The following is a 16,190-nucleotide window of genomic DNA, read 5'->3' on the forward strand; positions in this document are numbered from 1 at the left end:
CAAATGTCCAATACAACGGAATTCGTTAGCTCATAAAAATGTGATTATAACAGACTGCTGTTTAATGTCGGGCTGACTGCCCACAGACGGAAATTCGCCTATTTGATTTCAAGTCAGCAGCAGCACGTGAGTCTATCGACAGGACTTATTTTATTTGGAATATAATGTATACGCAAAAGTAGCCTAGTTTTAAGTTAAATATTATAAATATACATGCCTTGAGGATGTCATTCTTTATATAGCCTGCCTATCAATTGTTTTTAAGCTCGATAAACTCTGACCGGAATTTCTCCCATTTGTCCGGGAGATTGAAATCTTACAGGACACTGAGACCGGCACCAATATTTTCTAACGGAAACCCTGGCTGGTAGGGATGGGTACCTAATCAGGTACTTTTAAGGGTACCTACTACCGACCGAATCACGTCGGTACTACAGAGTACTGATTCACGTGAGATCAGCCGGTGCAACATTTCGGTACTATAAAAAATAAATATATCTTTTTTAGGGCTGGGCCCGACTAAATATTTGGATAGTCGACTATGATTGGCCAAATTTTGCTGTTAGTCGACAAAAAAAAGTATAAATAAAAAAAAAAAAAAATTGTATCATTCCATTTGGGCTGTGGGGGTGCTTAAATGTCTGAAGGAGTCGACTGAAGGCTTCTTGTCCTCTGCAAAAGCATGCAATTGGTCCACTGATGGATACATCTTGATATTTGTCTAGTCTAGTAGTGTGTTCATTAGATGGGTGAAATCCTCTTTCAGTGCCTCTGTGCCTGTTTTCGTAGGCAGTTAGCCTCTGGTATGCGTGCCATTAGCGTTAGAGGCCTCTTTTATTTTGGAAAGAATGCAAAAAAATATATATAAAAAAAATTGTGTACAATTGTTAATTTTTTTTTTATTCGACTAAGAGGTTGGCAGTCGACTACGGCTCCTTTCGACTAATAGGGGTCAGCCCCAATTTATTTTTTTACGTCCGATGACGTCACCTTTTAGTTTACTACGAAACCTATGAAGTGTGCCGCACGTTCACGTCAACATTCACACGCACAATACACGCTTACCTAGGATTTGACTTCATTCAACAACAAAGCAGTCGGGGCAATGGCAAGCCGAAAATGGTGTTGTTACACTTTACAAAGCTAGATGCAGACAACGCTCGCTGCAATATTATATATTATATATAGTGTGACGAGCCTGGTGGTGTTCAGACTCGTCACGGGTCAAAAACAAACAAATTCAATTGTCCACACAAGCACAATTTCAATCAATAAAATATATTTATTGAATAAGGCAAATATAGTCCGATGGGCCATTAGAGTAGTCGTATAACAGTCCAAGGTCAAAAACACAAAACAGGCTCTCGTACAAAAAATGGATTGTTCAATACTTAGAGTTTGTCTTCCGGTCCAGGGTCAGTACACAAGGGGGTTTCTCAGCCAGTCTAGGGTCCAGTACAATCAGAGAGCGTCCAGGGTCAGTACACAAGGGGGTTTCTCAGCCAGTCTAGGGTCTAGCCAATCAGAGAGCGTCTTCGCGAACTGTGGCTATGAAAAAAAATTCACGTGGGTTTACTGCACTAAGTTAACAATATACTCGTTATCGCCATACATAACGCTTATATTGAAACACGTTGACATTAGGGCCGTTCTTTCAACCTAAAAGTGCACTTTCTTCAACCTCGAACCTAAATTCCTTAGCGACCCGTGTTGCCAAAGTAAACAAATCAGCGCGCACATTCGAGACACACAGATATGAAACAAGTCATACGGAACAAATCACGTATAACAGGCTGAAATTAGACCAATATGACTCTCAAACTCCCCTCACAAAATTGATTCTGCATTGATTAAGTTATAATCAAAACCCAGCTTAAGCCGTTAAACCCATGTAGTGAATCGCGAAGCCAATACGCACACACACAGTCGAACTGGAATGGTTTACCAAACATACACTCCTAGCATTCATATCTCGTACGTTCATCTTCCAATCGCTTAACCATAACATAACTTACTTACCGGTACCCAAACAACGTGTCCCGAGTCCACTCATGCACAAATCCATTTCAAAACGTTAGAAAAACGATCCGTTTTCCGATTCCTCAATCATCCAATGTCTGGAAGTGGGCCCATGGTTAATAAACGGACGGCCATCGGTCCATAACCGCATTTTATAGAAGAATAAGTCTTGTTGTGCAGATTAACACATGCAAGATGAAAGACCCAAAGGAACACGCACGTTGCGTCACCTGCTCAGCTCTGAGCTCTGACTGAGAGAGGGAAAGACAGACTGCCCTGCCCTCTGCTGGCGCGTGCTTTGCACTACAAGCAACGCCGTCCCTGTTATAACTCTCTGTGTCAGTGTAATAGAAGGAAACACACGCTCATTTGGCGCACAGTCTGTGACGTCACAGTATTGAAAATCATACAGACGGGATTTCGAAATACCCTTGTATACCGCCCAAGCCTACTAGGAAGGTATTGGTGATATGGTTAGAGTTCAGATAGTCCGATACAGGTTAGCGTTCAGATAGTCCTATCCAGGTTAGAGTTCAGATAGTCCGATACAGGTTAGAGTTCAGATAGTCCTATCCAGGTTAGAGTTCAGATAGTCCTATCCAGGTTAGAGTTCAGATAGTCCTATCCAGGTTAGAGTTCAGATAGTCCTATCCAGGTTAGAGTTCAGATAGTCCTATACAGGTTAGCGTTCAGATAGTCCTATACAGGTTAGCGTTCAGAACTTCAGATAGTCCGATACAGGTTAGCGTTCAGATAGTCCTATCCAGGTTAGAGTTCAGATAGTCCTATACAGGTTAGCGTTCAGATAGTCCTATCCAGGTTAGAGTTCAGATAGTCCGATACAGGTTAGCGTTCAGATAGTCCTATCCAGGTTAGAGTTCAGATAGTCCTATACAGGTTAGCGTTCAGATAGTCCTATACAGGTTAGCGTTCAGATAGTCCGATACAGGTTAGCGTTCAGATAGTCCGATACAGTTTAGCGTTCAGATAGTCCGATACAGGTTAGAGTTCAGATAGTCCTATACAGGTTAGAGTTCAGATAGTCCTCCTATCCAGGTTAGCGTTCAGATAGTCTTGGAGCAGGTTAGAGTTCAGATAGTCCTATACAGGTTTCAGTTCAGATAGTCCTATCATAGTTAACAGATGCTAAGCATATCTACTACCAGTAGTTTCTTTCTTTCTTTCTTTCTTTCTTTCTTTCTTTCTTTCTTTCTTTCTTTCTTTCTTTCTTTCTTTCTTTCTTTCTTTCTTTCTTTCTTTCTTTCTTTCTTTCTTTCTTTCTTTCTTTCTTTCTTTCTGTCTGTCTGTCTGTCTGTCTGTCTGTCTGTCTGTCTGTCTGTCTGTCTGTCTGTCTGTCTTTATTTCTCTGTTCTCCTCATTCCTGTTTTGTGCTTTCTCATCGGCTTCTTTCCCTACAGTACAACATACAAACACACACACAAATCGTAGCACCCCCCCTCTCTCTGTCTCTTCTCTCTCTTTCTCTCTTTCTGTCTGTCTCTCTCTCTCTGTCTGTCTGTGTCTTCTCTCTCACTAACCATTCTGCTTGGCTTAGCTGTGTTTAGTGTTTGCTGTGTGTTAATCATGTCTGCTGTTTTAATTTCAGATTCCATTCCCACTTCCACCCCTCATTCATACAGTGATGGCCAGTGGACACCCTACTGACAAATACAGTTTCATGTACCACGCAGACACACACAAGAGGTATGACACACACACACACGCACACACACACCCTACTGACGAATACAGTTTCATGTATCACGCAGACACACACAAGAGGTACGACACACAAACACACCCTACTGACAAATACAGTTTCATGTATCACGCAGACACACACAAGAGGTACGACACACAAACACACCCTACTGACAAATACAGTTTCATGTACCACACAGACACATACAGGAGGTACGACACACCCTACTGACAAATACAGTTTCATGTACCATGCAGACACATACAGGAGGTACGACACACCCTACTGACAAATACAGTTTCATGTACCACACAGACACACACAAGAGGTACGACACACACACACCCTACTGACGAATTCAGTTTCATGTACCACACAGACACACACAAGAGGTACGACACACACACACACCCTACTGACAAATTCAGTTTCATGTACCACACAGACACACACAAGAGGTATGACACACACACCCACACCCTACTGACAAATACAGTTTAATGTCCCATGCAGACGCATACAGGAGGTACACGACACACACACCCTACTGACAAATACAGTTTCATGTACCACGCGGACACACAGAAGATGTACGACACACACACACACACACGGTAAGTGTAAAGGAGAAGAGGTCAATAGGCTGAGGGTGAATTCTGTACTGTATGTGTGATGTTGTGGGTTCAAGTCCAGGCCATGCCCTTTATTACCTGCCATCCTCCACTCTCTTTCTCTCTCCTTCCCCCTCTCTCTTTTCTCTCTTTCTCTTCTCTGCACTCTTTCCTTTATCTTCTCTCCTCTCTCTCGCCCCTCCTCTCTTCTATCTCTTTCTTCTAATTATTTCTCTCTATCTCCTCTGTCTTTCTCTCTCCTATCCTCTCTCTCCTCCCCTCTCTCTCTTCTCTATTAGATTAGTCTTATAGAGCAGGTTGGTTTAGATTAGTCTTATAGAGCAGGTTGGTTTAGATTAGTCTTATAGAGCAGGTTGGTTTATACAAGTCTTATAGAGCAGGTTGGTTTAGATTAGTCTTATAGAGCAGGTTGGTTTAGATTAGTCTTATAGGACAGGTTGGTTTAGATTAGTTTTATAGAGCAGGTTGGTTTATACAAGTCTTATAGAGCAGGTTGGTTTAGATTAGTCTTATAGAGCAGGTTGGTTTAGATTAGTCTTATAGGGCAGGTTGGTTTAGATTAGTTTTATAGAGCAGGTTGGTTTATACAAGTCTTATAGAGCAGGTTGGTTTAGATTAGTTTTATAGGGCAGGTTGGTTTAGATTAGTCTTATATAGCAGGTTGGTTTAGATTAGTCTTATATAGCCGGTTGGTTTAGATTAGTTTTATATAGCCGGTTGGTTTAGATTAGTCTTATAGAGCAGGTTGGTTTAGATTAGTCTTATATAGCAGGTTGGTTTAGATTAGTCTTATAGAGCAGGTTGGTTTAGATTAGTCTTATAGGGCAGGTTGGTTTAGATTAGTCTTATAGAGCAGGTTGGTTTAGATTAGTCTTATATAGCAGGTTGGTTTAGATTAGTCTTATAGAGCAGGTTGGTTTAGATTAGTCTTATATAACAGCTTGGTTTAGATGAGTCTTATAGAGTTTCAGTTTAAACTTTATTTGAACAGGGACGACACACATTAATTAACATGTAAATGTGTGAGACAGTGTTAGCCAAAGCAAATTTTCGACTGTTGTCCCTGGACCTGTTGTTATAAAAGGCTGCTAAAAAATAAAGCATAACATATATGGCATACAGTTAATTAAGGACGAGCAGTGTTCCCCACAGGATTTTGTGAGACTGTGGTGGGTGAACCTCGGCCCGGAGGTCCGGGGGCATGCCCCTCCGGAACTTTAAAAAAAAAAGTTTTAAAGTTAAATGCATCAATCTGGTGCACTTTGAGAGCAAAATAAAGAGGCTAGATCTATGATGAACTTTGTGCTCAAAACACAATCGACTAGAGCATACATTTGAGCCATCAAAGAAATGAAGCAAAAGTAACCTGTGTTGAACTGGTTTATTTTTTTGAAAATAAAAAAATATACTGGATTACTATTGCGACTACTACCACTGCCAATACTACTGATACATCCCTATTGGCAAACTTTATATATTTTTATTTTATTTTTTCTTTATTAATAAATAGTTTTTGTTCATTATAAAACTGTGGCGGGACCAATTAGCGGCCCGCCACAGTCTAGGTAATTAATGGGAAACACTGGACGGGTTAAAAACACATCATGCTAAATATGTACAGCAGACGTGTACAGACAATGTACAAACAATAATACGACATATTAGGTACACACGATCATACATGTACATGTGGGCAAGCAAGCAGACGGTCAGGGCTCTGAAGGGCTGTTGTGTTCACATGTGTAGTTATCTCTTAACCATGTTCTGAGATTGTGTTTGAATGATCTGTGTTTCAATATTGCGGATGTAAATTGGTATGGAGTTCCATGTCTTGGCAGCTCTCACGGAGAGGGCAGGTTGCTTTAGATTAGTCTTATAGAGCAGGTTGCTTTAGATTAGTCTTATAGAGCAGGTTTCTTTAGATTAGTCTTATTGAGCAGGTTGCTTTAGATCAGTGTTTCTCAACTGGTGGGTCGCGACCCAAAAGTGCGTCGCGGGGCCATCTTGAGTGGGTCGCGGATGTGTGTGTACATTTTTCTTTTTTTTTTTTTTTTTTCTCCACTACCTATCTTTGTGAAAGTGGCCTCCTCAGCTCTGGTCCAGCTGAAGACAAATCAGAGGAACAGATTGGACATTGAGCATGACCTCAGAGTTGCTTTGTCTACCATCACCCCAGACTTTGAGACTCTTGTCAGGAGCAAACAACATCCCCAGTTATCCCATTAGTTTCCTGGGATGTTAAGCTAAGAAGTCTGCTAAGAAGGATATATTATTTATAGTGCTGTCAAACGATTAAAATATTTAACTCGATTAATCGCATGATTGTCCATAGTTAACTCGCGATTAATCGCAAATTAATCGCATTTTTTTTTTTTTTACCTTAAACAGATCTTTTTCAAGTTCCAAGTTTTAATACTCTTATCAACATGCGAGTCAACAAATGCTTGCTTTGTCCAGCCATTTAACACAAAAGGATGACCCTCATGCATTGCAAATTTGCATCAAATTCAAAACAGAGTGATGCACAAAATAACTTAAAAGAAAATAATAATTTAAAACAATGAATAAAGTGTGCATGAAATAATAGGGGAAAGAAAACGTTAGGAACTTGTTACATTCACACACACAAGGGCTGATTAATCACACACCCCCCTCTCTCCCTCACACACACTCCCCCATCTCTTTCACCCCCCTCTCTCTCTATATCTCACACACACACACACACACACACACACACACACACACACACACACACACACACACACACACACACACACACACACACACACACACACACTTCAGAAACAAACATAGTATCAATGAGAGCATCAATAATACACCTGAGTGAAGTCTAGTAAACATTTTTTTTTTTTTTTTTTTTTAGTTAATCTTGAGTTAAAAGAATTAGTGGCATTAATAGAATCGGGAGTTAATGCGATATTAACGCGATATATTTGACAGCCTTAATTATTTATTATATTATTATTATTATTTTATTTCATTGTGTTTTTAGCCCTAGTTGTACTTTTGTTGCAACCCCAGTTATCCCATTAGTTCCCCCAAACTTACTGTAGGTCTGTTATGTTAAGCTAAGAAGTCTGCTAAGAAGCATAATTATTTATTATTATTATTATTATCATTTTATTTCATTGTGTTTTTAGCCCTAGTTGCACTTTTGTTGCAACCCCAGTTATCCCATTAGTTCCCCCAAACTTAGGTCTGTTATGTTAAGCTAAGAAACCTGCTAAGAAGCATAATTATTTATTATTTTATTTCATTGGGTTTTTAGCCCTAGTTGCACTTTTGTTGCAACCCCAGTTATCCCATTAGTTCCCCCAAACTTACTCTAGGTCTGTTATGTTACGCTAAGAAGTCTGCTAAGAAGCATAATTATTTATTATTATTATTTTTATTTCATTGGGTTTTTAGCCCTAGTTGCACTTTTCTTGCAACCCCAGTTATCCCATTAGTTCCCCCAAACTTACTGTAGGTCTGTTATGTTAAGCTAAGTAAGAAGTCTGCTAAGAAGCATAATTATTTATTATTATTATTTTATTTCATTGGGTTTTTAGCCATAGTTGCACTTTTGTTGCAACCCCAGTTATCCCATTAGTTCCCCCAAACTTAGGTCTGTTATGTTAAGCTAAGAAATCTGCTGAGCATAATTATTTATTATTATTTGATTTCATTGGGTTTTTAGCAATAGTTGCACTTTTGTTGCACTTTTTTGTGTTTATTTCATGTTTTGAAAGATTGCGTATTACTGCATTTTTTTTTTACATAAATCATAGTGGTTCAAAATGTTGGGTCGCGACTTAATGACTAAGGCAAATGTTGGGTCTCGAGGCTAGACCAGTTGAGAACCACTGCTTTAGATAACTTTTCTACAGCAGGGATAAACGGGGCTTGGTAGGGTCAGATAGTCACCACCACAGAACAACCCAAATATCTAAAGGGGATGTGGTGGTTCAAAAACACAATAGTGTTTATTGTCACAAACAGTAGCTTCTTATATCAGCAGTCTGTTTTCTGGCAGCTTTTTAGCTTCTCCAGGGCAGTGGTCTGGTGTCCCCAAGTCTGGAGGGTTGTGGCCAGAATGTATTTACATTACAGCCGGCAACGCTCTGCATTGTGGTTCCTCACATGGCAGCCTCATGGAACTCTGCCATTTCCAGTTTCTATGGTTTATGTTCCCTCTGTCTCTTTGTGTCTGTTTCCCTCTCTCTCCCTCGGTCTGTCTCTGTGTCTCCCTCTTTGTCTCTGTCTCCCTGTCTCTATCTATCTCAGTAAGAGCAGATTAGCAGCAGGAATGAATCCAGTCTACAGCTCCGTCCAGCCTGGCGCTCCTTATGCCAACGCCAAGAATATGGCCTTTACAGGTAAACACACACGCATACGTACGTGTACATACACACGCACTCAATAAAGCACACACACCTACGCACTAGGGGTGGGAATCACCAGAGGCCTCACGATACGATACTATCATGATACTTGAGTCACGATACGATAGTATTGTGATATTAATATTGCGATATATTGCGATTTATTACCTTTTTTCAACTGCAAAGTAAAACTGTCAACATGTTTTATCTAATAAAATAAAGTTCAGTCTGTTCATCTCACTTCAATAATTTTTATTGCAGAACATGGTATTTTCTCAAGCAGACGGATGTAAACACTGTAATCTGTGTTGCATGTACCTGACAAACTGAACTTGTTGTATTAGTCATATTCCAACTTAACTGAATGCACATGTGCGTGTGTGTGGACTACTGTACTATTACAGGTATTGAAATGAACAGAAATTCCTACAGTGGATGATTGGATTGATATTATTTATGATATTTTTAAGATGGAAAGAATTACTTTTTCTTTTAGGTTGCAACAGGATAAGTTTCGGAAGAAATGGGAAAGATGGATAATGTACATTACACCGTTACGATCTTCATTTGTTTAAGGTATACAGAAATGACCATTCGGGATAATTGTTAAGTGAAACTTGTGTAAAGGGAGTAGAGTATCAGGAAGATGCACCCCAACATATTATTTTGTTATTTGTTTACTTTATGGTAGATGCAGATGTATTGGAGAGGTACCATAACATATAATTTTGTTATCTATTATTTCTTGTTATTGTTTTTGTTTGTCTAGAAAGAAAAGAAGTATAGGATGTTATTGACTGTATGGGTCCTCATGTATGTAATGGTACTTCTGCACAGCAACTTTTAAGTTAAGTAATAATTATTAACAATTGATGCAATTTGTACAGCAGAAGGCGAAGTCAAGATATTGTTTGTATGGACCATGGTGAAAATCAATAAAAAAATTATTTCAAAAAAATTAAATGAACAATGCAACTTCCTTATTTTTTTTTAAAATTAATAATTAAATATCTATACTTGGCGTCCTTGTATCAATACAGTATCGCCACGCGATACTACTACGTATCGATCTTTTCCCCTACTACGCACGCATACACACGTTGGATATATATTCATATTCACAGTACTCGGTTCATAGTTTATATCTAGTCACAGCTCTTGTGTTCAATCAGTTACGGCTGTCACTAACGATTATTTTTATCGATTAATCTAAACGATTAATTTACCAGAATTACAATTGACAATTGATTCTATTTACAATTGAATATTTCAAAATGTTTTACTAGTATCCTCAGGTCACATGGGTAGTTGCCTCTTTGACACCACCTACTCAATAATAGAGTAGGAGATGAGCCATAAAGTTTATTTTCTGATAAACTTCGGAAAATGCGAGTGGGGTTTGTCTGGAAAGTAACATTAGCTACAGTTTCGTTAGCCTAGCTAACGTTAGCTACATAGCTAGCAAGCTATACAAAAAGAAACCGTAATGTGACTGATCTAGTGAGCTAGAATCAGAATATTCCACCCATAAATAGCTAATGTCAAATATAAATAACGTAATGGTCATACCAAACCGTTCGTTTTGACAGGAGCTAGCTAACGTTAGCTAGTTAGCCAGCTAGCTAGTAGTACTGGTGATATGTTGCCAATTGATTTTGGTCGACTAACGTTAGCTCTTCTGTCATTCATCCATTACCAAATGTAGCCTACATATTCATAATCATGAAAGTGTAGTGCCCGAAAGATAGGAGTCTGAGGCGGGGTGACGAAAGACAGCGCTAAACATTTATTAAACATCAACTCAACGTCACCACTCTGTTTACTTGCTAGCCGACAGTAAAGTAACAAACAATATGGTCCGTGCGGAACCCTTATCCCCAACACAGTTCCGTGGGTGAATTATGTTGATCCACCACAAAAGATGAATTGTTTAAATGTAAGAATAGTACTAGGCTATATAACATACATATGTGCAAGTAGATTACATTAACACATTGGGTGCTAACGATGAATGACGATCTATCGCTTGTGTGCAACCACTCTAATCAATTGGAGGACGAGCACATTTGCGAACGCTTAGACCCATAGCCTTAATTTAAGATATAGTTTAATACACCCGTCGCTTATCAATGACTTGCTTGCAGTCAACATGTACGAAACGGATTGTTTTTTCATCAGTACATTTCCATTTTATACCGTTTTGAATACAAGTATAGTTTTGGAGATAAAAAAAAGATTCCACAGGAATAGCCCTTTACTGGAATACACACAACACGTTGTCATTTTCCGGCTGATTTATGAATCGTTTTCAAATAAACGCTAGATTATCGATAGTATATGTGTACTTGTGCACGCTTGAGAAGCGGGCTGAAAAATCGATTATCTATGCCGTGCCTGGCGCTAACGTTACGCACACACTGTACACACACAGGAGACACGTTGTGATCACTGTGAAAAAAACATCTGATTACCCCAATACTGGTAAAATAAAGTCCTTACCCCTCAGATCAGATGTTCTGCAAAAAGATTAATCCAATTCCTGATTGCCATTCCAAATATCGATCGCGTTTATTGATCCAACGTTATACTCCGAAACACATAATCAACGCTTCTTCCAGTGCCCTCAGTGGATGCAATAGTCTCCGGTTACATGCCTCAGAAGTAAAATGTGGACCCCGGAGTATTTCTTTCTGATGCATTCCCATCGACTCCATTCCAATGGGTGCAATACCATCCGCGAGACGATGGCGGCGGTATTTGCCCTTTTCGAGCTTAGAGCCATTCCCAATGATAACGTGAGGCTGAATGGATGAAAAAGTAATGGATATCGCTAATAAAAGAAATAACGAGATTTCTCGTTATTGGCACACAACGCATGGCGGCCAACAACGAGATTTCTCGTCGTTGGCACCCAATGTGTTAACAAAACGTATTGCCCTTTTGACATGTAGCCTACATATTCATAATCATGAAAGTTTATTTGGAAGTATTTTTTATTCTGTACTTAGTTTGAAAGTGGTCAGAGAGTTCCCTCTGTGTGTAATACAGACAGTCTTCTTCACACATTCATAAATAACACTTACAGAACAGCTGATTGTTTGTTTATTGTTTTGTTTATTTAAACGGATCCCCATTAGCTGACGCCTTAGCGGCAGCTAGTCTTCCTGGGGTCCAACAACATACATATACACAAGATAACATACACCTAGCATATATCACAAAGACAATTGTGCGTGTTTGTGCACTGTAATAAAAGACGTTTTGTTCAATGGAATTTTTTTTCCTTTTTTTAATGAAATTTTTTTGAGAATACCGTGATATGCCGTGAACCTGTGGCATTTTTGCCCAAGGTTATCATACCATCAAAATGTCATACCGGCACATGCCTACATCAGAGGAGGAGAGATTTGTTCTTACTTTCTTTACAAGTGAAATACACATACTTGTGCGGACCATTCACCACTAGAAGATGTAGAATTAGACATTAGACAACACAATAGTTGCTTCTCCATCCTTTCTTTCTGACCTGCAGAATATCACAGTTTGCAAGGAAAACCTGCTACTTTTCCCAGCTGGGAACCAACTTTTCAGGTTCCAAATGTATTCTTTTTTCAAATTAGGTGCACAGACTGGAACAGAACCCGTTCAGACAGATTCAGTGTCTATGTCCTGTTGGATAATATGGACATAAATAAATGATTAAATGTGTGTATGTGTTGTGTAGGTTATCCAGGCGGTTATCCTGCTACAGCCCCCACCTATACACCTAACCTCTACCAGACTGCTGGACCTGGATATCCACCTGGTAAGTTACTGACTAACCCTATACACCTAACCTCTACCACCTGGTAAGTTACTGACTAACCCTATACACCTAACTTCTACCAGACTGTGGTCCTGGATATCCACCTGGTAAGTTACTGACTAACCCTATTAGGCCAAGGTGAAGCCTGAGAAGTGGCTAGAAAACTATTCTCGTTCCCACCTCGGGGGACTATAGTTGGGGGTGAAGTGGATTCCCAGGCTGTTTCGGTTCTGCTCTGCTTCAGAACCTGTTGCCTTAGTACTCTGCGTTGTGATTAAATACTTTAAAGCTGGGAATCACTTCTCTTCAAAACTGACTGAGCAGGCCGAAAGGCAGAAGGAATTAAGGAGGAAAGATAGTTTAACAGTTGTTTAATCAAAGTTTAAGAATGTATACAACTTACAATAAGAAGATGCTATGGTTGTTGATCACAAACACTATGCCGTAAGATGATAACAACCAGCCTAATATTACAGTATAAAGAATGATAATTGATAAGTCTTTGTTGTCCTGGCTGACAAAACAAAGCAGTCTGTTTTCAGTATAAAGATAAATTGTTGCTGGTCTTTGTTGTCCTGGCTGACAAAACAAAGCAGTTGGTTTTCCCTCCAAAAAGTCCTTTTGTTCTCGTTCTGCCTTGGCCTCCTTGGGGTTGATGGTGGAGATGGTGAGAGAGGTCTTGTCCTTGTGGGTTTGGTTGGTTCAGAGTGTTCTTCTGTTGTTTCTTGCGTTTTTCTCCCCACATCACACACCCATCTTATAGCCCAAGGCCGTGTCTCGGAGTTGATGACATCATCACATTAGTTCCTCCAATCACAGGACTGCTTAAGCTGGCATTTGAAAATAGGGGTTTGGCTTATAGGCCAAACCCTCACATTACTAACAGAGAATATTTTCCCTATAAAATTACTTAAACATTACCTGACTTGTTAATACTTTGATGAATCAAAGTTTATATTGATTACCTAAACACAGATATATTTCTTTATTACTAAGTCTGTTTGACTTTCAGAACATATATCTAACAAATCTAATCTTTCTGTTAGCTTAATAGAATACATTTTAATACCATATAGAACATTGCTTAACAGATTGCAGAATGTGTAACAATCAATTAATCATACTGAACATTAATTGAAAATAGCACAGACACATTAACTAATTGTAGACATTTTAGTATGACCAAACACTAATTATATTTTAACTTACTTATTCAAATTACTATTTTAACAATATACCAGGAAATAGTTAGTTTGGAGATCTCCTGTGTGTGTGTGTGTGTGTGTGTGAATGTGTATGTGTGTGTGTGAATGTGTGTGTGTGTGTGTGTGTGTGTGTGTGTGAGTGTGTGTGTGTGTGTGAATGTGTATTCGAAAATGTGTGTGTGTGAGTATGTGTGTGTCTCTGTGTGTGTCCCCAGGCCGTAAGCAGATAACACTTCATGGGCGCTTTGATCACTGTGTGTGTGTGTGGATGTGTATGTGTGTGTGTGAGTATGTGAGTGTCTGTGTGTGTGTGTGTGTGGATGTGTATGTGAAAATGTGTGTGTGTGAGTGTCTGTGTGTGTGACAGGATACTCCAGCGAGATAACATGTCTACATGACCTTTTGTCTTTGTTTGATCTTTACAGAGCCCATTGTCCCCGGCCATAGCAGATGGTCCTTGGGTTGCGGTCATAGATAGAATCTTTTGACCACTCAGTTCATGTGTAAATCGACCTGTGTGGCCTACAATGGCAATCACGTCTAAGTAAACATACACACATTCATATTTCTTATTGTTTTGAGGCCTAAATATTTCCACACATTAGTTAATCATGAGTCTATGTTTGGGAATTTACTACAGTTCCCCACTCGGATAGTTTACCTATCCTTAATATGTCAAACATAGATATCAATCTCTACACACTACTATCTAGATAACACTTAAGACATTTTAAATCATATTAGGATAAGATATATATCTGATTTGTCACACTCAGATCCTAAAATTCAAATTAGCCATTTCAGTTTTTGTGATCATGTGCAGTCTTTAAAACAGTTGTTCTCGTACCAAGATCAAATGGAGCATTTGAGGAGGGGGGGTCCATGTTTTCTAGATTTGACCCTGCCTCCTCTTTATTGCTCAGAGCTGGTGCAATATCACGACTGCTGGGTGCAACTCAGAAAGCAAATTGCCTTTCTAATACACCCCATCTTCTGTCAAGCACATCTTGACTCGTGGAGATCCTCTCTTAGGGGGTAGAGCCCCCTGCTGTAGTATCTTCTATTCTTCACAGCGATGGGGAGGTCGTTGCTGGCTGCTCGACCCCTTCGCTGGTTGACCCTCGGATCAGTGGAAGAGGTTTGTTTCTCCTCCCCTCCTTAGACGACCTGGTGGTCGATAGGGGCGATAGCAGCTCCCCCCCTTCGCTTGTTGACCCCCTGGTCAATAGTTGAGGCCTTGCTTCTGTTGACAGCCGGAGTTGTTGCTGAGGCCTAGCTGCCTGTCTCCTCGTTGGTTGTCTGTCGTTTCCCTCTGAAGCCTCAAGACTCGGTCACTGCGTTGGCCAAGACTCTCCCGGCCCGAGATGTAGGCGTCTCCTGGTTCTCCGCAGTGTTGTGGTTCCCCATGGAACCGCTGGGTAGACACTAGCCAGTGTCCTCTCCCCTCCGTATCCTGTAGTGAATATATATATCGCTCCGGGGCACAGTGGGGATCACTTCTACCACAACAATTGATTGAGAATCCATAATTTCCATCCCTCAGACTCTCTTTACTGGTCTGAGCTTTTGACAACTTTCTTTTCCAAATCATTTATCTATATATTTCATGGCTTCTAGATCATTAAATTTCAAAATTCTGAAAAATTCACATGGCTCTCATTATATTATGCTGTCAAAACAGTATACTCTCCACCTCTCGATGTGAAATACACATGAAAACATCGTTACCGTCTTCCTCTGGTTTCGGACAGCTGCATCCCGGACCGGACAGCACTGACATCCATTCTCCCAGTAACCTGTGTGTATGGCAACAATCACAGTCCGCCTTAAACACACATCTTATACATCACAAGCCAATCATCAATTGCACATGTCCACACCCTACACAAGACTAATTTGGCCAATAGCGACCAAATCTATTGAGCTTCATTAATGTACAGAGAATCATGCTTCCCAACACTATCACCAACCACGACACACCCCCAGCCGCTAAAACTGGGTATTCAATGGGCGGAGAACAAAAATCCATAACTAGCTCATGTTCCTTCACTTTGTTCCCAGTCCATTTTACAGACATATACTACCCCGTCCTGATGTGTCGAGATCACTCCCAGCTTGCCAGGTATCCTAAGAAAAAACACACAGAAAGAAAGAAAACAGAAAACAAAAACACAAAGAAAACGCTGCCAAATCAATAAATGAAAAAATAAACCAAACTTGTGAGCTTTCTAGCTCATTTTTTAACTAAGAAACAAAAAGGGAAAAACGAAATGTACGCTCCCGGCCTAAGTCAGGAATTGCTCATATCACACTAGAAACGAGAAGTAAAAATAAAAGTAAACAAACACCTATCCTATTGCTCATAACTGTTAATATGCTTCTATCAATACTATAAAATACTAGAAACAACTATGAGTCTTTTCAATTTCTTAATCATGCAGT

The 16,190-nt window shown here is 39.8% G+C and overlaps 1 protein-coding gene across 3 annotated transcripts in view; it reads left to right on the forward strand.

Moving 5' to 3' along the window:
- The window catches only part of fam168a (family with sequence similarity 168 member A), a 109,887-nt gene that overhangs the window by 9,373 nt on the left and 84,324 nt on the right, over positions 1–16,190 (forward strand). For 2 of the 3 annotated variants that reach the window (XM_084332012.1, XM_084332013.1), the window contains 3 exons: positions 3,626–3,723; positions 8,641–8,732; positions 12,463–12,543. In XM_084332012.1, the coding sequence (XP_084188138.1) occupies positions 3,662–3,723; positions 8,641–8,732; positions 12,463–12,543 (235 nt within the window). In that variant the 5' untranslated portion in view covers positions 3,626–3,661. Of the gene's footprint in view, positions 1–3,625; positions 3,724–3,853; positions 3,868–8,640; positions 8,733–12,462; positions 12,544–16,190 lie in introns of those variants that run through there. The other variant, XM_084332014.1, reaches the window with a different exon arrangement.

Source organism: Notolepis coatsorum (assembly GCF_963971535.1).
Source record: "Notolepis coatsorum genome assembly, chromosome: 1".
NCBI lineage: Eukaryota > Metazoa > Chordata > Actinopteri > Aulopiformes > Paralepididae > Notolepis > Notolepis coatsorum.